At 42.2% G+C, this 21,663-nt stretch overlaps 1 protein-coding gene across 2 annotated transcripts; it reads left to right on the top strand.

Annotated features, from left to right (window-relative positions):
• Positions 1–2,344: 2,344 nt before the first annotated feature.
• Positions 2,345–17,826, top strand: VPS37B (VPS37B subunit of ESCRT-I). Of its 2 annotated transcripts, none has more exons than XM_056330202.1 (4): positions 2,345–2,534; positions 11,475–11,646; positions 12,329–12,411; positions 13,535–17,826. In XM_056330202.1, exons 1-4 carry the CDS (start codon positions 2,430–2,432, stop codon positions 14,033–14,035), a joined length of 861 nt encoding a protein of 286 aa, XP_056186177.1. In that variant the 5' UTR covers positions 2,345–2,429; the 3' UTR covers positions 14,036–17,826. The 2 variants fall into 2 exon arrangements, with proteins under 2 accessions (XP_056186177.1, XP_056186186.1); XM_056330211.1 differs by lacking the exon at positions 2,345–2,534 and adding an exon at positions 9,843–10,955.
• Positions 17,827–21,663: the final 3,837 nt, after the last annotated feature.

The raw sequence follows: 21,663 nt of genomic DNA on the forward strand, positions 1-21,663 counted from the left end.
TAAAACTAGATTTACAACATGAAGCTGAGTCACACTGTTCTCAACCACACTCCCCCCATACCAATTATTTAGCTATGCTATGAAGTTGAAATCACTGACATTCTTGGGAAGAAAGGACTTCGTTTAATCCCTCAACTAATTCCTCTGTGTGTGTATGTTTGCATGTGCAGTTTTAAAATCTGGTTTAACACAAGGCTGTAACTGTCTTTTTGAAGGGCATGTGCAAATACGGTATACAATATTGTGTTGGCATGGCAACTATCTACTGGTTTTAAATAACAAGATTGGGCCGTAGTGGCTGTGCAAACCCATGTCACTGTCAAGGGGTACAGATGCTTACCTACCTGTGCTCTGAGCCAAGCACCCCACACAAGGAGGAGTTCAGCACATACCACAGCAACAGGCGGGTGCGTTGAGGTGGATGAGTGGACACATGCCCGTATCAGTAATCACCTCCCCACCCTAAGCAAGCTCAGCTCAGCTTCCTGCTGCATAAACACCTCGCTCTTACCTGCCTCTGAATACACTCAGTTTGCACCCTGGTTGTACGGCAGCTCTGTACTAAGCAACCAGGAAGACTTCCCCTAGCAGTGTCTCGTTGTTGGTCTTTATTACCTGTGGATAATAATGACAGAGGGGGCTTTTGGTGGGGTGAGAGTCATGGAGAGCTGAGCTTAGTTATAGGACAAAAGAACAAACATAGAGCTGTCATGTCTTCATTCAGTTCTGCCAAGAAGTACTGTGTCACTTCCTGAACGTGACTATAACACCATTACATTTTAATAGCATTACATCAGACATTGATTCAGTTCACTATATTGCTTCCCCCCCCCCCCAGTTAGATCAGAAATGTCAGCTACAAAGGACAATGGCCATATGGCAGTTCCCTGCCCTGTTCCTTTGGCTCATGTGTTTGTTCTGGTTGTCTCTCTGGTGTTACACACATGGAAACAAGCACACCCATGCCCACTATCCCTTAGGTACAAAAGCAGCCCGGGAAAGCGGTGCATGCCTAGAGATGCATACAACTTAGGCCACATTAACACAATTAAATGTTTCCAGGCATAATTGTCTTTATCAGCTATGCTAACAGTAGATTTGGGGAGCTACCATTCCAAAGTGTTACCACAGAGCGCCTAGTAAAGTGTTGGTGACTTTAAACAGATATAAATCAGAACAAAATGTAGCTATGATGTTTGAATTGTAGCATTTTGATACATTTAAAAAGTATTTAAGTTTACTGTAAAATACATCTTCGATAGAAAGATCATTTCTTGATCTTCACTCTTGAACAAGAAAGTGCTTAAGATGGACAAAAAGACCTAGCACCTAAGCTTGGCAAGATGTGATTTTTAGCTATTTTTAACCTAAGGAGGCACTCAGCCTAGGCTTGAGAACAATAATGCAGTCACCCTTTTGAGATTTACTGTAGCCAAGTCCCAACCTGGTAAGGAAGCGTGAGTTAAATAATTCTACTGATTTTCCTTCCTAATTTACAGCTGTGCGGTTGCAAACAAAAGGAGAACAAGAGTGCCTACGACACTTCCAGGCAGGAGCACTGTAAGCGGTTGTACCTGGGTGCTGACTGAGGGCTCAGAGCGCAGCTCGCCAGGTCTTGCAGGGCACAGGACAGCGTCCGCTCACCGTGCGGGTCCGACGCCTGCGGCATTAATTATGAAACAAAACCGCCGAGCCCCAGCCATCCCAGCGAGCCGTCTGACCTCCCGGCTATTCCCGCAGCCGCCATCCCTCGGGACACGGAGGGCCTGGAGCACCGGGCACCGTCACACGAGCGAGGCAGACCAAGCACGCTCCGTGAGGGGCTCCGTGGCTGAGGAAGGCCCCGCGCCTTTAGGAAGCACCCCTCGACCCCCTGCCCCCAGGCCGGGGACTGCCGCCCCGGCCCTTCTCCTGCCCTGCCTCAGGCCTGGGGGCCGGTACGCTGTAACCCCACGGTGGGCTTCACAGAGACCCCCACACGGGCTCCCCTATAGCCCGAGGGGCCCTCACGGTGGGCTCCCCTATAGCCCCCCTGCCTCCTCCCCTCCCCAGGGCCGCCTCGCCGTGGGCAGCCCCAGCCCCTCCCAGACCACCTCGGGCTCACCCACCGGAGCACCCCACCACCACCTCGGGCACCCTCCTCCTCTCAGCCGCAGGACCCCCCCCATCACTCCCAGCGCCCTTTGGTACCGCCTACCACCCCAGCGCCCCCCTCGCCGCCCAGCCCCCTTGGTACGCCCCGCCCCGCGCTGCCGCCCCGCCCCCCCAGCAGGGGGCGCCGAGGGCGGTGCCCACCCCGGGCTGGGGCGACACGGCCGCGGCACTTCCGGTTGGCGGCGGCGGCGGCGGGAGGCGAGCGGGGCCGGGGCCGGGGGAAGCCGGGCCGGGGGCAGGGGGAGCCGGGCCGGGCCGGGTCGGGTCGCGCCGCGATGGCGCTGGACGTGCGGCGCCTGGAGGCGCTGAGCCTGCAGGAGCTCAGCGCGCTGCTGGACGACGAGGAGCAGCTACAGGACATGGCCCGCGAGATGGAAGAGGTGAGGGGCGCCCGCCCAGCCCCGCGCCCGGGCCACGGCCTCCCCTCGGGCCGCCCCCCTCAGCCCGCCGGGGCGCTGCCCGCGGCTCCCCGCGGGTCCTCGGGGCTCGTTGTCCCGCCGCCTCCATTACCGCTGCCTGTTTGGGGGGTGTTAATGAGCGCCTCGGCCCCCCCGCCGCCCCCCGGCGCAGGTGGCTCCCTCCTCCCGGCCTTGCTTAAGCCGCTCGGCGGCCACGGCTCCGCCATGGAATGACCGGTGAATAAGGAGCCCCTGTGCTGCGGGAATCGCTGGTGCCCCTCTGCCTGCCCCTCTGCCTGTCCCCGTGCCTGCCCCTCTGCCTTTAGTTGCTGGCCCTGGGCAAGCAGGGGGTCTGTGCCCGGGCACTTCCCAGGGGGGGCTGAGGGCTCGCCGTGCTGAAAATGCTCCGTTTGTCCTCACTTAGGAGACACTGACAGGCCGGAGGTGGGCTCGGGTTTTCCCTTAATACAGCCCCTGTTTTGTGCCTTGGCCACGACGAAGGATTTTGTCAGGGTGAAGTCGATCCTGTTTGCGGTCTCGATCTCAGCGCAACTTTAATTCAAAGCATTATGAAAGCGATGTCTGTGTGCCCGGGTTGGTGTGCTGGGTGCAGTGAAGGCTCTCAGGCTCTCTGACGCTTGTTCTGCCGAGTTGAAATGCCTTTGTCAGTGTATCAGACTCTTAAGCCTTCCTCTTGGATCTGTGCTTATTAAAACAAAATAGAAGCCTGTTTTCTTCCTGCTGCTGTGGTTGTCTTTACTGGTTTTTCTATATACCAGTGGACACTGTGTTACAGTTCTGATACGAGACTGTTCTGGGTTTATTTGACCACAGATGGGCCTGAAAGACTCTGAATTGAGTAGTCAGCTAACAAGAAAGATGACGAAACCATTTACATGAAAACTTTAAAAAAAAAACGTGCTGGACTTGTCTGGATCTTGTATTTATGGAGTTTGGTTGGTTTTGGTTTTAAATTTGTTTTAAAATCATTTACATGAAAACTTTAAAGGAAAGAAATGTGCTGGGCTTGTCTGGATCTTGTATTTCTTGAGTTTGGTTTTGTTTTTAAATTAGAGGACAAAAGCTTCAGGGGAAAAATGTGGCAATATATTCTTGACAAGGAAGCTTAGTTTATTAAGCAAAATCAATTGTAATTGGTTTCCCTCAAACTAAGATTCCTGCCCTTTTGGTACTTCCAAGGAAATTGTTGTGGATCACCTCAAACCAAATTGTCAAAGTATTATAGATGAAGAGGCCCACTGAAGGCTGAGACAATAAGGCATCTTAGGGAATTTACTTGCTGCATTATGCAACAATTTGTATTTTGAACTTTGTGTCAATAAATTTGCGAGAGGGGGGCGCGTTCATAATAGTTTTTCATATGAGCTTATCTTTTGAGAACTTAAACTCCTGAAGAAACAGATACTGCTGAGATAAGTAAAACATGCAGAGATCTTAGAGGCCCTGTGGTTTACTGGGGGGCCGGAGTACCCTTCAGTATAAAAACTAAGTATTTAAGGGCTTAACTTTGTAAAGATATAAATGGGTGCAATATTGCTGGTGGTTTCAGTGTGACCTCTTGCAAGGTACATGAGCAGAAGGGCTCTTTTTTATTACTTATTTGCCAATACGTGTTTAAGACTGTAGGTCAGAAGTGACAGAAAACCTCACAACCTTAGTAGAAAAGATTCTCTCTCACTGCAGAGCTAGACCATATTCTCAATTTGACCCTCCGGTTTTCCTCTTTAGTTGGCAACAGAAGGCTTTTAAATTGTAGAGTAAAGTTCTCTGGGCCTGAGGGAGTATTTTGTGGTATTTGGAAAGTGTGGCTAGGTTTGAAGGTATTCAAGCTGTGTGGAAATACGGCTATGCTACTGTCTGGTATAATCCTCTTTTATTGCGTGTGGAGGCTTTTACTAGAGTCTGTTTGACTAGAAATGCATTTACCCACCTTGGAAGGAATTGGCCATGCTTGAATACTTCTTCCTCGTTCAGTTTTTGCCTTCGCTGAATTGTTTACTGCTTGAGTTTGTGCTACCGGGACCCGATTTTTGGCTGTGAAGCATGTGGCAGGAAGAGAGGGAGAGAGGGAAATCCTGAACCTTAAGGAGGAACCATGGTGACTTCCGTGCTCCTTCTGTAGGTCTTCTGTCGTCAGTCCGTACGTATCTAGGTTATTCCAAAGTCCTTATATTTGTAATATTGTTGTGGTATGCCAACTACATCACGATTCCTGAGTCACTTCTCAGAGGTCACTTTTATTTTCAGTTGTAAAGTTGGCTAAAGCTGATGATTCCATAATCAAAAAAACCTTTGTTCCCCTTGTTGCAAGGGAAACCCAGCTCAAAACCCAATGTTTTGTTCACAAAGAGGAGGATTTGGAAAACAACGTGGCTTCCTTGCTAATAGCTAAAAATAGGCACCTTCCAGCCTTAAAGGGAATGTATTCCTGTGTGGCATTGGGGCAGGATTTGTATATGTCACTATGGCTGTGGGTGGGTGTGTATGTATCTCTCTCTGTATGTGCTCACGTGCATGTTCATATTTTTCTGGGGTAATGGGCATATACAGCGTCCTTCACACTGTATCCCCAGGTATGTGGCAGTGGTGACAGTGCCATCAAAGAGCTCAGATACTGCTTTTTGTCTGTAAGGTTGTTTTCGAAGCCTCTGGGCTTTTAGCGCTTGAACAACGAACGTCTTGTCTGATAGAAAGAGGAAGGAAGCCAGTTGTCTGGTACTCCCAGTCTTTTAAAATTGAGGAGGGTTTTTTTAATTATCCTTTGAGGTTAATCTCTGTAGTACATCTACAGTATTCATCTTCATGAAATAAAAGTACGTTGTTTGTAAAAGTCAATCTCGGTGTGATAACTCTAAGCAGCACAGATGAGAGAACTTGTGACCCGACACTGGTAGTAGCTCAATGAATTTCGTCTGTGAAAATGAGTTTTCTTTTTATGTACTGGAACATCACTTTAGTAACAGTGCAACATTGTGTTACTGACCGCTAAGGTTCTACTGCCAAAAATTATTTGCTGTTCAAGACCTTAATTATATGAAATCAAGAAGTCAGAAATGTATTGCCTTCCTCTCATTCCAGGATTTTGGAGTACACTGGCATGCACAGAAGAGGCTTTCGAGCCTTGTCCTTTTCTCAAAAGCCAATTGAAAAGATCGGGCAGTGCAGGAAGTCCAAGTTAAAACGCTGTGAATGCATGCCCAGTTTTCTTGGATTCCCATTCCTGTCCTAAAACCACATTGTGCAAGTGGTTATGTTCTTGTCTGCCAAACATGAAATTTAGTTACAAAGGTAGGCATTAGACTTGGTGACAACTGTAGGTTTTTTTCCCTATCCAGCTAAGCATCAAATGAGTAACCTGCTTGTATCTGATGAGTGCAAATTGCAGTTCTGGGTGTCTCTTCCCTCTGCAGTAAACGTTTAGGAATTGCAGCTTACCTTTCAACCTTTGTCATTTATAAATCTAATACTTATGTAACCAGAAGACCTAAATTTAGCAAATCTAATTACTTTGCAATATGTATTATTATTTATTACCGAACAGATGTTGTTAGAGAGGGTGTATTATCATTCACCAGTACTTGATGAAAAGCACTCTTAAATCTGCTTCTGTAAAAGGAGTCTCTATTCTCCTACTCTGCACCTGTCAGCTCCTGTTTCAGGGGTTAATTTGACACTCCAAATGTGTGTCGTTATACTTCTGCAGTGTGACTGCATATTTTATTCCTAATTTGCAAGTTATGTGTAAGTGAAAGAGAAAATGTGGGAATGCTAAAGGCTAGAGCAAAACCAGAGAAACCTAAAACTAACGTGGATGTACGCTATGTATAAAGCAATTAAAACGGTGCCACATAAAACTTCTTTTTATTTATAGCTCCTTAAGAGACTTTTTCTTGAAAGTACTGAGAGACTACTTGCCATGGTGCTTGCCAAAGCAAGCTTATAATTATAGCAGCTTGTGATGGACTTTGTGGGTAGTTGGGATTTCAGTCACTCAGACTGCATCTCAGGAGGCAGTTCTGGGGATGTGCTTTTGCATGAACAGGAGTGACGCTTCTCAGACATTTTGCACAAATAACTCTTGCTGCAAACCATTCTTGTGGAGTAAATGATAAACAGTGGAAATGCTGCTAAGCTAGCACTAGCTTCTGGTTTAATTTTATCCAGCATTTTTCTTCCTTTTTTGAAAGTCAGATGACATGAAGCTGTAGTTGATGAAAGTAGTAGAATCTCAATTCCCAAAGCAGTTCTTGCTGCCTGTTCTTAAAAGTGCTTATTAAATAAATCCTTGAGTAAAATGATTAAATTTATTTCTGTTAAACCCACTTTTAAGTATCTTAAGTTCTGAAGTGCTGCATAAAGCACGATTCTTGTCTGTAATAACTTCTGTGTGTCCATGGCTTCATTTTCTTGGCACAATTTGGTTTGAGTGTCAACTCCGTGGTGAGCAGTCCTCCTGCCATTCAAATCCCTTTATAAGCAGCTCAGTATTGTTGCCTCGTTTGTCCCGATCAGAATGCATAGCGAGAGCTTAGCAGTTTAAAAGAAAAAAAAAAAAAAAAAAGCTTATGTTCTCTTTAATATTGTCGTGTCTCATTATGTCTTGTGATTCTGACTGGTATTTCTCATCTGTTTTCAGATTAATGTTTCCTGCTTGTTGAAGTGTTCATGACCTCAATAGTCTTGTTGGCAGTTCTGCTCGTCGCATGCTGTTTGCTTCTGTCTCTTTAACTTTTTGTCATTGCACTTCCAGTAGGCAGGTGAACATCTGATGCGGTGGCACTTCCCTGCTAATACACATTTTTGTCGCACAACACATCTGACAATAAAATCACTTCTGTTGCAATTTATTCCTTTCTTGGATGTTGTCTTGGGTTTGTGGAAAGCTGTGAATGGATGCTGAAAGCATGCTTTGTGCTGCATTGGTAATCTTAATAGACTCATCATGCTGTACTGTGTCTTTGACCCTTGGATGATTTTGTAACTTTTTTGTTTTGCTTTAAATTAGTGAATGTTTTTTGAAAGGTTTTTCTGTAGGGCTTTTTAGCCTAACTTCACAGTGTTTGCTTTTCTGATTAATTGAATGAACTTCCAAGTGCAATGGAGCAGCTGTAGAAGTGTATTATGCGGACCTTAACATCAGTGCCAGAAATTATTCTGGTTTGTAAAATCGTGACTGTATTCAAGCTGCGTTGCTTTGGGATTATATTTGTTCTGTTTATTGTGAAATAGAATTCACTCATTCCGTAGACTTCAAACCTTTTTCAGATACATGAAGCACTTAAATGTCCTGAACAGGTGGATGGATCTTCACCAGCTCAAGTTTCATTAAACGTGATTCCTGCGTTTACTTTGTATTTGAGGAACTGATTCTTCTCATGGGTTTGAGTAAGATTCAATTTCAGTTTCTCATCTCTTCAAGTGTCCTTTTTTTAAAGAAATTCGGCATAGACTAATGCTGGAAGTGAAGACTTCACAAGTGACATTTATTGGTCAATTCAAGTGTCAATCGTGTGTTTTTTCAACTTCTGTAGAAGAAATGTGCCCTTCTTAGAAGTGCTATAACATGGAAAAAGTTGAGTCACTAAATCTTGGTTATTTCAGGCACTATAACTTGAAGTGCGATCACGATAACTTTTTTCAGTATTAAAAGAAGTATTTTTAAAGCTTTTGCTTAAGTTTAGATTAGTCCATACTTGCTAGATATCAGATGCTAAGGACGGGAAAGGATGTTACTCAGCATTAGATGTAGGTAGTTCATAATACTGATTTCTTTTTCTTATTTTTACGAATCAGGCACACATGTCATGCTAATATTGATTCATCTTTCCACATTTGAAATGATGTAAAAGTAAAGTTATTCAGAAAATGATTGTAGAAAGTTATGCATTTGCTTCCTACTTCCCCTCCCTAGTCCTGTTGAGAGACATTATGATACTTGAGGCAAGAAAGTTATTTAAAAATGGCGTTTAAAACACCACAAAAGCTTCATCTGACTTAAGGAAGCTTTTTCTGTTATTCCATCTGTTTACCTGGAGTTCTTGCTTCTCCTCTTTATTATATATGATTTCAGTAAAAGGTTCCTTTTCCTGGGATTTGTGCTCTCAAAAGGTTTGTGTGTCCTGTCCCCTGGCTTTTTGCTCTCTAGAGGAAATGTACACGTTCTTCATCCTGGAGAAAGATCAAAGTTCACTCATAAAACTGGTCTTCCTAGACTGACTGCGCAACTGCTTTGAAATGAGAATATCAGCCTTACAAGCAGTGAAAATACAATCACCAGATCAAATTGAAGTCGCTTGAAGGAGGGAGTTTGCTCATTAAAATGGTGAAAGAGGAGAGGCATCAGAAACCATGAATCTTTTTGCACACAATCTTCTTTGGCTGGCAGTTCAGAAGACAGCTAGTTAACAAAGCTTGTGGTGATGGCAGGTGATTCAGTAAGAAGCTGGATGCCAGTAATTAAGCTGTTAAATCCTGTGTATTTTAGTTCCGTTAATTGTTGGGGGAGAAAAAATGTGAAATAGGGGGACTTAGGCTTTCTGAAAGCAACATTCTTAACAGCTTTGGATCATATGAGAAGAAACAAATGGAAGGAACCAGTTTAAATGATTTTGCATTGGATTCAAAAGTGAGAAGAGAGGTTTTTCTTTTTGTTCTTGGAAAGGATTCAAGTTGAACACAGGCATAGGGCTGGAAGCTTGTTTAGGCTTGATGTGAAAATCTTGAAGACAAAACAGTATTGCAAGTACAGTTTCTCTGATTTGCACAGTTTGGAATAGAATTTTATTTTGATTGATACAGGATTTAGGATTCAGCTTTATCCTTGACTTGATTTTTTTTAATTGTTTTAGCAAGAACAGGGTGAAGGAGAGTAAAACTTTGGTATTTGAAGAGCAAATAGCTGGGGACAAAGATGTGTTTAACCTTGAACCAATTTTGAAATTAGCGTATTAGTGTATAAATATTTCAGAATGAAGTAATCTCTTTCAAAGACACTGTTAGTACCCTTGGAAAATATTTTTACCAGATGCACCCAGTTTTGTGCTCAGACTGCCAAGAACACCTGAATTCTGATCCTGTCCTTTTCTGGGGCTTTTAAATAGCTCGTTTGGGTTTTCTCTTTTCCTGTTTTTGAGGTGTGGCTCTCCCATATCCACCCATGAGTGGGAAAGGAAGAAAGCCCTGTACTCTGTGTTTGCACTAGATTCAGTGCAACTGTCCGTAAAAAAGGTCTGTTCTAGCCTGTATCATCCCCGTTTAGCCAGAAGGGGCATGTTAAGGTAGGCGGTGACAAAAAGCGTACCAAATGTTTCGTTGATTTTTGAAGTCAGCTTCATCGAATCAGGCTGTTGTGCCATGGGAAAACTATCCCGCTTGTTGATTCAGACTGAAAATCTTGAAATCAGATCCCTTGGTTTTGGGTTTTTTCCCTTTTGATGTCTGAATATTTTAATGACTTTAATGTGACAACCAGGGTGGACTTCCCCAAACGCTCAGCTTTCCCAAAGCTCGTGAAGACTGTCTTGATAAAATCACATGCGTGTGTGCGTATGAGCAAACTTAGAATCTTGCTGTATCATGGTTTTGTGAGAATTGTCATTTGTTCTTTAGGAACAGTGTCTTCAGGCTAGGGTATGTTAAGCAGGAGGACTAAAATGGAAATCAAGCTTTTGGCATTGATCCAGGATTGATTGAACATAATTGGAGAAGAATATTCTGGAGAAGAAACAGTAATGATGCAGTCCTTGGGTTTTGCATTTTAATAAGGGATGACATTCTCCTGCAGTCTTACTGCATCTTACTGCTGGGATTCGAAGATGTTATTTTTTAAGAACAACTGTTGCGTTATCTGTCAGCGCTCATCATGGGTGAATGGTAAGGGTGGTGTGTGAGGTGGAGATGAAGAAGCATCTGTATGTTAAATAATGAGTAAGAATTCATACAAAGCACCTTCAGGTAGCAGGGCGTGAATGCAAAAATCTGATCTCACAAAGCTGTGACAGCCAGCAGGTCAGACCTCACGTAAATTTGCAACAAGAATTAGAAGAAGCTTGGGTGACATAAACTGCACTCCTCTGCCACTTAGCAGGAATTCCTGAATGCCCAGAGGCTGGTTCCTACACAGTAACCGCTGCTGTGCCCCGCAGTCTGCCTCTTGCAGGCAGTTGGGTGCAGCAGTGACCCAGTTCTGGTCGGACAAAAGCTATTCTGCCAGTAGGAGCATTCACAGGCACCTCTGCCCCGGCTCAAAGGAGAGGGATTCTTAGGAGTCCTCACCCACATCACAAAATCTTCAAGTAATTATAATTTCCAGCTTGGAGAAGGAAATGGTTTCATGAGCTCTGTGCAGCATGTGGGGAAGAACGTGCAGGAAAGTGACTTCAGGTCAGTATTAATTTCTGTTTAGAAAGTGATTCATTCGCAGGTGCTCGAAACTAAAAGAAGAGATCCTTATTCTCAGTGCAATTCTTCTGAAAGTCTTTCCCTCATGAGCTGCAACAATCTGTTGTCATTTTAGATTATTTCAGCATGCTGTTTGCAGCATAGACCTTATTCCTTCTAGATTATACACTAGTAAAATAGCATATTAGTAGAGCAGTAAAAATACAGGTTGTGAGAAAGGATTTTGTGTAGCAGAAAAAAGAGATCATGGGGAAACGAGCTCAGCTGAAGCTGACCGTACCCACCGGCACAGTAGACATTCCCACTGTTCATAAAAACTCCAAAAGTATTGTTACTAGCTGCAGGTCCATTACCATAGTGCTAATTCTTACAGAGAGCTTACTTTTGTTGTTTATTTAGAAGTTTTGAAATTTTCATATGGTCTAAATAACTGTTCATCTTGCTTAATATTTTCACTGTCATTTCACTTATTTTACTTTTTTTTTTTTCTTCTTTCCCAAGGCCCAGAATGTTCAACACATCAAGGACATGACTCTTGCCAGCAACCGCAGTCTGGCAGAAGGCAATCTTTTGTACCAGCCAAAGTTGGAATCTTTGAAATCAAATTTGACTGAAAAATATAGAGAGCTGCAAGTTCTTTTTGAAGCATACCAGATAAAGAAAACAAAACTAGGTAACATTTTCTGTTGACAGTTACAATTTGCTGTTTCCTAAGTGAATGTAAATCTGTTGCATGGGTTTTGGTGTCTCATTTTTAGCTGTGTGAATTAGTGTACAAAATGACATTTCGTTTTAGTGTAGTTCTGAAGTAGACTGTGCTTCTAATGGTTTAGTATCTGTTCTTATTCTATAGTTATGATACTTATTCTAATGAATAAATGTCTGTTAGACCTAGTAACAGATACTGTGGGTTCTTTCTGTTACTGTGTGGTTACCTACCTGTTGTTGACCTACTCTTCTCTAAATTATCACATTCATTTACCTTGCTAAAAACCAAAACATAATTTCCATTTTCAGTGGTTAATCATAAACAGACTATTGCGTTTAAATTTCTGATTTCATACTGAATCATGCAGTACTGTACATCTGATACTGCACTTGCTGAAATGCTTTGTCTTTCAGTATTATAAATACATCATTGTAATTAAATATCAGCTTTTAGCACGCTGGCAATATTCCTGAACTGCTTAATATATTTTCTTACTGTAGATCATCCTGTCTAGATCAACGGAGTATGCTAGTTGTACATACGTGCCTTAGGAAATTTTTGTGCTTGCTGTAGTATTTTTTGTGTAGCTTCAGTTAAAGTCACTTACAGCTGGCTGTCATTTACTGTTCTTTTCATGCCATTACAGACAGACAATCCAGTAATGCTTCACTGGAGACACTGCTAGCGCTGCTTCAGACAGAGGGGGCTAAAATTGAGGAAGACACGGAGGTAATGATAGTACACTTCAATTTTGGCACTTACACCCTTTACCAAAGACTTCCCGTGTACATAGCTGCAGTGCAGTGTTGAACATGTAATAGATTAAAGGGATATTTTTAAGAATATATCTGGTCTTTGCTGCGAACTTCAATGAACAGCCATTTGGTTTCAGCGAGGATTTTTTTTTGAGTGATTTTTTGCTCTTAACATCTTTGAAGTTTGAGAGAAGATGCTCTTTTTCAGAAAAGAAAGCCAAATCCTTTCAGTCCCTTGCCATTGCCTTCAAACTCACAGTGCACAAATGTGGAATTATTTTTTTTTAATGGTGTTTGCCTGGTATATGTATGAATCCATTACAAATGTTAATTAGTAACCTAATGAAAAACTGTGCCTGCGCTGTTTTTTCTCCCAGCATTTCCAGTGAAATATTCCACTATGATGTCAACATATCTGTCTAGGTGCCAGTGGTCACCACTCACTGTCATACCAGTGCTTGATGGGTTGGCCTGTTTTCAGAATAATGGAGATGTTTGGTTTTGTTTGCTGATTTCCCTCTAGGACATTTTCTATAACTGTATCAAGGGAAAAAATCTGCTTATTGGCCTTGAGTTGTGATCACAAAAAGACATTCCCAGGACAGGTTGAATTTTGTGATTATATGTATGGTCATCTCTCTTAATTATTAAACACCATTTACCCACAGCCACAAGTAAGCGTGAGTATTAAACCTGGCTTAGCAATAATCTGCCTCTACTGAGCCTTGCAGAGTTCTCAGTGTTCCTGTTGGCACTGCAAGCAGTACTGAGCTGTAATTCAGCTTAGCTGGCAATCTGGAAAGCTGTTAAACTTCATTTGTTCCCATCTCTGACGATCAGGGGAATGTTCAGAGCTGGACTCAGATGTTCTTGCTGCTGGTTTTTTTCAGTATAAATTTAAGCAAAAATGATATTTAACTCCCAGTGCTTCTGAGTAATAACTAACTCAAAATGCTGCTCAGAATTTGTAGCATGCCAGTCATCTTCTGTATGCAAGCCGGAAAATCACAGGCAAAATTATGCTATTTTTAGGATATAAGCCATTTAGATTCTCTTGCAGTATGCCATTTTCTAAGAGATTGTTCCATATTTGACAGAATATGGCAGAAAAATTTCTTGATGGTGAAATACCACTGGATTCCTTCATTGACGAGTACCAGAGCAAGCGTAAACTGGCTCACCTGCGACGCGTAAAGATTGAGAAGCTCCAAGAAATGGTGCTGAAGGGACAGAGACTTCCGCAGGTTCAGCCACAGGCTCAGCTGAGAGCACCTGAGACAACACCAGCACCTCAAGATTCCTACACTTCAGATGCAAACACTCCTCCTTCAGTCGTGCCCCGACGGATACCACCCCCTCCACCTTCTTCAGTCCCAGCAGGACGCTTTCCTACTCCGTTTACTGCAGCCATGAGTTCAGGACCAGCTCTTTCTTATCCAGGTGCTCCATATCCTCCTCTCCCACCTCGACCGGGAGTTCAGTCTGCAAGTCAAATGCCACAGCCAGGATACTCATCTCAGTTTGTACCACAGTATCCTCCAGCTCTTCCCCAAAGACCACCTCGCCTTCCACCACATCCTGGCTTTATCCTCCAGTGAATATTTTGGTGCGCCTAACATGTATTGGTGCTTCTGTTTCCTTTCTCTCCCCATCAGAGACTTAATGTAGGCAATGGAAAGCCTCTGTTTTTTGCACAACGGAGTACAAAATTCGGGCTGTGGCACAGAGGTTTGCCATTGCGTTTGGTAAATGTGATTATTTTTGTTTTCAAATATCAGTGACAACAAGGTTTTTCTAGGAAGATGATAGGGTCTAGATTTTGTAAATCCATCAAATTGTGAAACAACGTACAGTGGATTTCCTGACATTAAAAATTGAATCAGACCGAATTCTTTAGTGATGGCAAATCAGCATCCTTGTCTGTTTTGATGTATTCCCATCGCAGCTGGATGTGTGTGTGGCAAACGGGGAACTATTTGTGTCTCTAAAGAATTCTCTATTGGTGCCAGTGGTTGGGTAGTAACAACCATATTTGAATACTGGGCAAAGGTTGCAATGGACAGCATCAGCATCCTTTACAGCATGCCCAGACAATGGCATTCGTGGCCAGGTGCACAACATTTTCAGAGCTAGCTGAGCTGAAACTCTTGTCAGAAAATGTTGTATGGTTTTTAGACAGTAAAAGTTACAAGAGTTTCATTTCTACATTTCAGTTGTTTTCACAGACTTTTCGTAATAAAAGTATACACTCTTTCCACTCCTAAATAGCTTGATACCCTGAAAGTCCTGGTCTCTTGAAATTAAACTAAACTGTTTATAGAGCCAGTTTAGAGTTTTATAGAAACTACCAGGCATTTTTATTTTCTTGCCTATTAAGATTCTTTCTTACAGTTTGGGTTTTTTTCCTTTTCCACACCTTGGATACAGAAGTCTCTTTTTGTTTTTTTTTTTTACACAGGTGCTTAGCTTTTGATATCATGTGATTCAAGGAATCTAGCCAGGGTATTTTCTTAATCAAATACTGGGGTTTTCACATCATGTAATTGCCCACTTGAAGCTCCACAATTTCATTTTATGCCTCAAACTCAATCTCTTGCTTGGCAGAACTATTTTTAACTTCCCCATTTCCTTTAGTTTTGCAGTTGTTGGCATGCGTATCTCTGTGGAATTTGCAGTTAACGTTTCTCTGCAAGCAGGCAAAACAGAAAAGCTTTTTCAGCTCCAGGGTGGCTGTTTGCATCTTACATAATCCATTATTGACTTATGCCACTGGAGCGGGAGGCTTTTTAGGGGAGCTCAGACTTCATTTTTAGTATGACTCTTGAGGCCGAAGGTGCAGACACGTGCTGGTGTTTTAACCTAGCATTGGGGGAGGCAAATCTTAGCAATTTTTGCTTGAGCAGAATGTGTCCATCAATTTATTATTGATCAGTCCAGAATCTGTCATAGCCCCTGCATTATTTCAAAACATTTTCATATCATTGTCCTGGAATGCACTGCATTGTTTGGAAGTCTGTACTACAAACAGCATCAGTCAGAATAGAATATTTATTTTTATGTTTACGTAAGGCCCTTGACTGTCCCTTAATCATTTCCTCTGGAGTGTGGTGGTTGCTAGCAAATACTAATCTCAAATTATGCTCGTAACAGGAAGCTCTCTATTCTGAAAATAGAGTTATTTGGCTTGTTTTGCCTTCTGAAGACAAAGGGCAGAAGGTTGGTCAGCGTTACTGGTGTCTGAACCAATCTCCCTGTGTAAGTCTGGAAAGTTTCTATAGATGGGGTATTTTGTGAAGCAATGTGCATTGGATTTGTTTGCAAAGTGTGTTTTTTCTGTAATCTAGTGATGGTACAGGATGTTGTTTTTTTTAAAATAGTGTAATATCTTTTCTTGGTATTATTTTCTCACTGAAGCTTTGTATAAGCATGGTTAATTATTAGTTTCAAAGTAATTTTGCTGTGCTGTTAGTGCTGGTATTTGGATGGCAGCTGTTGTACCTGAATGCTAAACATAAGTCTGCTGTAGAAATGATTTGTGTCCTAGAAAGAATTAAAGTGGTTGGGGGCTACCAGAGTACAGAGGTTGGTGACTGAGTACAGAAATTTGTACTTTGAGCCTGCTACACAAAAACTCTAAAACACTCTCAAATCAGTTTTGCTAATGTTTAATAAAAACAACCAGGTATATTTTACACTTATCAAGTGCCAACTTTTTTTCCGAGGGTTGCAAATCCTCAGAAGTGATGGAGGTGATAGATAAGTGTATTGTGAATTTGCACTGCATTTTATGTATCTAACTTTATTGGTATTCATAGTCCAAAAATATTTTTACTACTTGTTAAATTTTCTGTCTTTTGGTAACTTTTGTGATAACATGACCTTTCAGGGATACTTTATCTAGAAACAAACTCTTGTGCAAACTAAATACAGACAAAGCTAATGCAATTTTTCTGTCTGAAAGCAAAACAATGCATTATTGCATATGCATGTGGCTGATGTGCCTTAGGATCACTACTTGTGATTGTTAATACTAGGATATTAGCATTTTTATCATTTGAATGGCCATTGCTTAACTCTAAGGGCTCTTCAAGAGCACTTTGTTTTAGGAAAAAAAAATCACCCTCATACTTCAGAAAAAACAAAGGCTGTATCTGCTATTTGTAAGCTTATAGTTGCCTTCACTGATGGAGAAGTTTGAACATAGATGATGTAACTAATATGATATTTCAGTTATAGCAATCTCATAACTGAAATCCAGCTGCTCATGGAAAACGTTTTGCCATTAATCGTGTGTGTGTGCGCACAAATTGTAAATACATTGTTGACTGCTGGTAATGTTTAAGTGTAAAGGAGAAAGATGACTGTGGAAAGCCGTTTACATCCTTTCAGAAACAAACTTTACAAAACACTAACCTGAACAAGGTGGGCAAGAGGTGTGTCAGTGCTTTCAACCTGTTGCCCTTCAGCAGCTTCTCCTGTTCTGTTATAGCTAATAAATGAATTCTGCTATGGCTAGGATGTTTAGAATCGTACTAATTTGCACTGTTTATAATATAGTGAGATTAAAATGCCATAGGCAAGCTGAGACTTGAGAGGGGGTGGCTAAGTATGCTTGCCAAAATATATATATTATAACGTTGTCTTGAGGATTTTTAATGTCTGCTGCAAATAGCATATACTTTCCCAAAGCAATTGGAGCAGAGAAAAATCTTTTAAATATGATGTGTAACATGGCTTTTAGAGTGTTGGTAGCATTGAAAATGCTCTCTTTGGATGGCGTTACTTTTGCCAGTCTTTTGTACACGGTTTTGTAAGTTATGACTAACTCAGTTGTATGTGGTTAGGTGGTTGGTTTGATGATCAGCATGGAGCAGTATAAGTCAAGGATGAGTTTCACTGCACTTCAGTGCTGTCTCCTAGAGGAAGCAGAGTTGGTTGTTCTAGCCCAGCTGATCCACACAGGTCACCTTTCCACCAGTGACCCTGGAGGGACTATATAGAAGATAAGCTTTCGTGTGATGCCAGGAGGTGGTCCTGGGCACAGTCCTGTCATGGGTAACCATTATGTTTAGTGCCCCAACTTCTTCAACCTCAGGCTTGACCTCTTTGGGGACTTCTCTGCCCTCTCATACTGGAATAATGATTTAGATACAGAGCTCAAACCGACAATTCCTTTAGCCTGAATATAGAGCTACTTGGCAAATGTTGAGTTCAGAGGAGGTAGAGTTGTCCTGCACCTGAATGGTTCCTCTGTGTAATCCTGGACAGTCTAATAAAGGGGCAATTTTATATGCCTAGCAAGTTGTGAAACATACAGTGGATTTGTTTGCATAAGTCTTTCTGTAATCTACTGTGGTCTGATTTTAAATAAAATAGCATATCTCTCTTGGTGTTGTGTCCCCGTTGTGGCTTCATTTAATTATGGTGGAGTTGTGTTACTGTTTTTCATACTAATGGTGGGCTTTTATGTGGCAACATAAAATGCTGTAGGTGATCATAAAACATAAATTTGCGAGAAGATAACTAATTTTATTCATGGGGAATCTGTTGGCGATGCTTTTGGTGACTGGAGATAGCAAGTCCATTTTGTATGTAGCTGATACAGGGTAGGTGTGCTCAGAGCAGACCCTGCACATTGTAATCGTGGCATCGAGGTGGGTGGGCTGTCTTGCCAGGTGAATCCTTTCGCTTTTGTTTTGCTTTCCTACAGTTGGCTGGAATAGTGGAAGCATTCGGGATTTTCCCCTGGAAAAGCTGAAGGAAGGGGGAAAGCCACTTTCATTTGTTAAAAGGAAAAACTTTGATTTCAGCCAAGATGAGTTAGGAGAAATGAGTCAACCAAAGTTATTTAGGAATATGAGTCAGAGGGCAGAAAAGACCTGATGTAATTTTCTATCTATAACACTTTAATAGCAATGTGAAATACAAGTCCCACTGCAGAAGCACTGATAGTATGTGGAAGAAAATCCATTTTTCAGTTGTTCCTTGATACATTCCGTTTGCGGTGGCTGCAGAGATTTGATAACCTTCTGTTGATGCAGAAATAGGAAAGTACAGACGAGGAAAACTTGCTGTGCTGACTCAGTGCAGGTGGGCGAGGGAAGGAGACGGCGTTATGTAAAACTTGCTGTTCCTTAACGTGGCTCTTCTCGGAATTTGCAGCAACGCCTGTGTTTTGCAGCTTGAAGTTTTGTGTGCACCTTCTGCAAGCACCTGTTCTAAAAGTGGGGTTTGGAGGGCCCGTTCCTGTGGCTCCCGTGCACCAGGAGATCGTTCTGGGTGGGATCATTCCCTGTGCAAAGGAGAGAGAACCCGGTATGGCCAGACCCTGCTTGGTAGGGGACTCGTGGCAGTTGTGTAATGGGAAACAAATAAAAAAAGCAAAGTAACAAAAAAGGTGAGTGGTGAGTCAGTGACACGTCATCTTCGCTTGTCCCTTTCTCTGAAGAAGCTGTCTTCAGAGGCCATCCAAGCCTCCACAGATCCTTCAGTAGCACTTGTTACTGTAATTTGAGTCGTCTTCTGGTTGTATATGAACCCTGATACAAGTCTTTTACAGGTATGTCTGTTGACCTCTCAGAGACTTTGTCACTAGAAACAAGGCACATCTTGCTTTGAGTTGAGAGATACTTTGTCTCAGGTGTTGGAGAAGCCTTATTGAGGCTCTGGTGCACCAGCTGGTACCTTGTCCCTGCAGCAGGCTGTCCCTGGGCAGCCTGTGGTGGGCTCTCAGCCTCACCTGGAGCCAAATCCCTGTTTTTCTCCTGACCTGCAGGACAAATCACATACTGCTGAGGCTGGAAGACTTGCTAGCGCATGCCTGAACCCTGGATCCTGCCGTAAGCTAAAGGCTATCTTTTAATAATACTTATTATCTCCAACCTGTTCAAGGGTCCTTTTTCTTCACTTGTGCAGATGATGAGTAGGAATTAGTTTTTCCTTCAAAGCTAAAAATGTTTCACCACATAAGCTAATTCCATACCTTGCTATGTGCCCTTAAAGTTACACATGATTCAAGCAACCACTGGTCAGGATGGACCAGTTTCTGAGGGGTTCATTAGTTTTGAAAGAAGCTGGCTGTATCCCGTAGAAGATGGGAGGTGACAAGGTGGCTGCAGTTTTTGGCACTGGAATGAGACTGCCTGGTTGAGGAGAAAATGCTGATGGTGGAGAAATGTGGAGATGTACTAATGTCCTTTGGGTTGGTGCGTGTATTAATTGTCTGATGGTACCAGGCGCAATAGATGGTTTGTAAGTGGAATACAGACCGTCTTTGTATTTTTCTGTTTTGATTTAAACTTGCATACCTGTGAGGCATTTATGAAATTACTGTATTCGCTGATATTTCTCTTTCCTGAGTCATTTCTCTGATTGGGTCATTCAGGAAATACTGTCACTAAAAATAGTGCTGCCCAGATGCATGGAACTTGTGCCTTAGTCATTGCTACTGGCAGGTTAGGCACCGAAGGGAAAAAACCTGCCTTGCAAATGGGTGGCAGCTGCTCATGGCTTTAATTAAGGGTTCTTCAACGTTCTTTTACAGAAGCTTTTTTTACCTGACTTCCTAGAGCACAAGACAGCAGCGTTTTCTGTTTGTATGCTTGATTTCAGTGGGCTTTTTTGATCTAAGACGCTTGTGGTTTGTAAACTTTGCTCTCTGTAGCAATGCTGTTGCTGAACTTCAGCTGCTTTGTGTGCTCGTGTTCTAACTAATTTGTGGTTAACTGGCGATTTGGCTGCTGAGGGAGCCAAAGGGTGGGGAAGGGAGGGCTTTGATAACCGGCTGTTTGAAAGCTGCTTGAAGAAAAACAAATTGGACTGTACTAACCTTGGTGGAAGGGAGCACAATGCAGCATTTCACAACTTTTTATTGGTTATTTTCCATTGCTTTTGTCATGGGTACTGAGTAAAATTTGTTCTCCTTAGCACATCAAGTTAAACATCCTCTCTCTGCAGATAGAATAATGGTATTTAAAAGTCATTAGCAAATTGGATCCTGTTCAGCAGGATGTCTTGATGGAGTCTCAAAATAAACCTTTGCATACAGTTTACAGTTGTGATTGTTTTTTTTTTTTGTCTGCTACAAATAGCAAATACTTTCAAAAAGTATAGGAGTCAAGAAAATCTTAGACTGGACAGTAAGCTTGATTTTGATATAAAAATTACTCTAGCACATAGGTTACACTTTTAAGTGGCCTGTGGAGCTTTTGGTTTTGCTGTTGATTTTTGAGATTTTGTATGTGCTGGCCTGGGTATTTTACTGGCAGCCTCTGACAAGTATCCATTTAAGTCAGTCATAGTGAAACAGCAGTGGTGTTAAATAATTTACATTTACCCATAGCATCATTCTTAAAGCTGCATTTTACTTTATTTTTGAATTCTTTAAATATAGCTGTGGCTAGACTGACGGTAGGGAGATTTTAAAAGTTAGCATTCTTGATTGATCAATATTTCCATTACGAAATGTAACATTGTGAGTGGTTAGGGTGATGTCAGTCTCCCAGCAAATGCATGTTCATCACCGTCTATAAATAGATCGCAAGCTATTGCAGAAAGTGCTTCCTTGTACCGAGAGAAAAGGTTTCTCAAAGAAATGAAACTCAGCAGTCACTGCTGTATCCTGATAAGACATAGTCCTTGATGTGACAGCAGTCACCCGAAGGACATGGCTGGGTAACCCTCTCTCAGCTCTCTTCCACCACTGCTGTAGATAAGAGGTTCTCCATAGCTTCATGGAAAGGCTAAGGAGAACATAAATTTTTGGGTTGGAGATGATCTCAAAGTAACTTGCAGTGTTAAACCAGCTGTTTGTGTTGCCCAGTAACACCAGTATCCACACCAAAGCCTTTTAATGTGGAACACACTTTCTACGTAGAATTGGTTGGGAAATGAGAATTGTCACTTGCTACGCTGCCTGTAGTAGCTGCTCATAAAAGTGTAAAGTCTGTTTCGTGACAAGTACTCTCAGAAATCTTGTCACAAGATTGCTACATAACTAAAATAATATATAAATATAACATAATAAAATGCCTTATAAATTTGTTTTCTTGAGATACAGCAACTGTAATTCTAGTGAACTGCTTTAACAATAGGCTATAACATAATAGGAATGTTATGTGATAGGAATGAAAAGTCATGGTTTTGTCTGTGGTTGTGTGAAATCTGATTGTAATTGTTTTTTGTGGGGGGGAGTGGTGTCATGATGGATTGGATGACAATGTTGATT

The sequence above is a fragment of the Falco biarmicus genome, chromosome 1 (genome assembly GCF_023638135.1).
Source record: "Falco biarmicus isolate bFalBia1 chromosome 1, bFalBia1.pri, whole genome shotgun sequence".
NCBI classification, from domain to species: domain Eukaryota; kingdom Metazoa; phylum Chordata; class Aves; order Falconiformes; family Falconidae; genus Falco; species Falco biarmicus.

Coding starts and splice junctions, on each gene's coding strand:
- VPS37B (XM_056330202.1), top strand. CDS start 2,430: ATGGCGCTGGACGTGCGGCGCCTGGAGGCGCTGAGCCTGCAGGAGCTC. Junction 11,647..12,328: donor GATAAAGAAAACAAAACTAG/GTAACATTTTCT, acceptor ATGCCATTACAG/ACAGACAATCCAGTAATGCT. Junction 12,412..13,534: donor AAATTGAGGAAGACACGGAG/GTAATGATAGTA, acceptor CATATTTGACAG/AATATGGCAGAAAAATTTCT.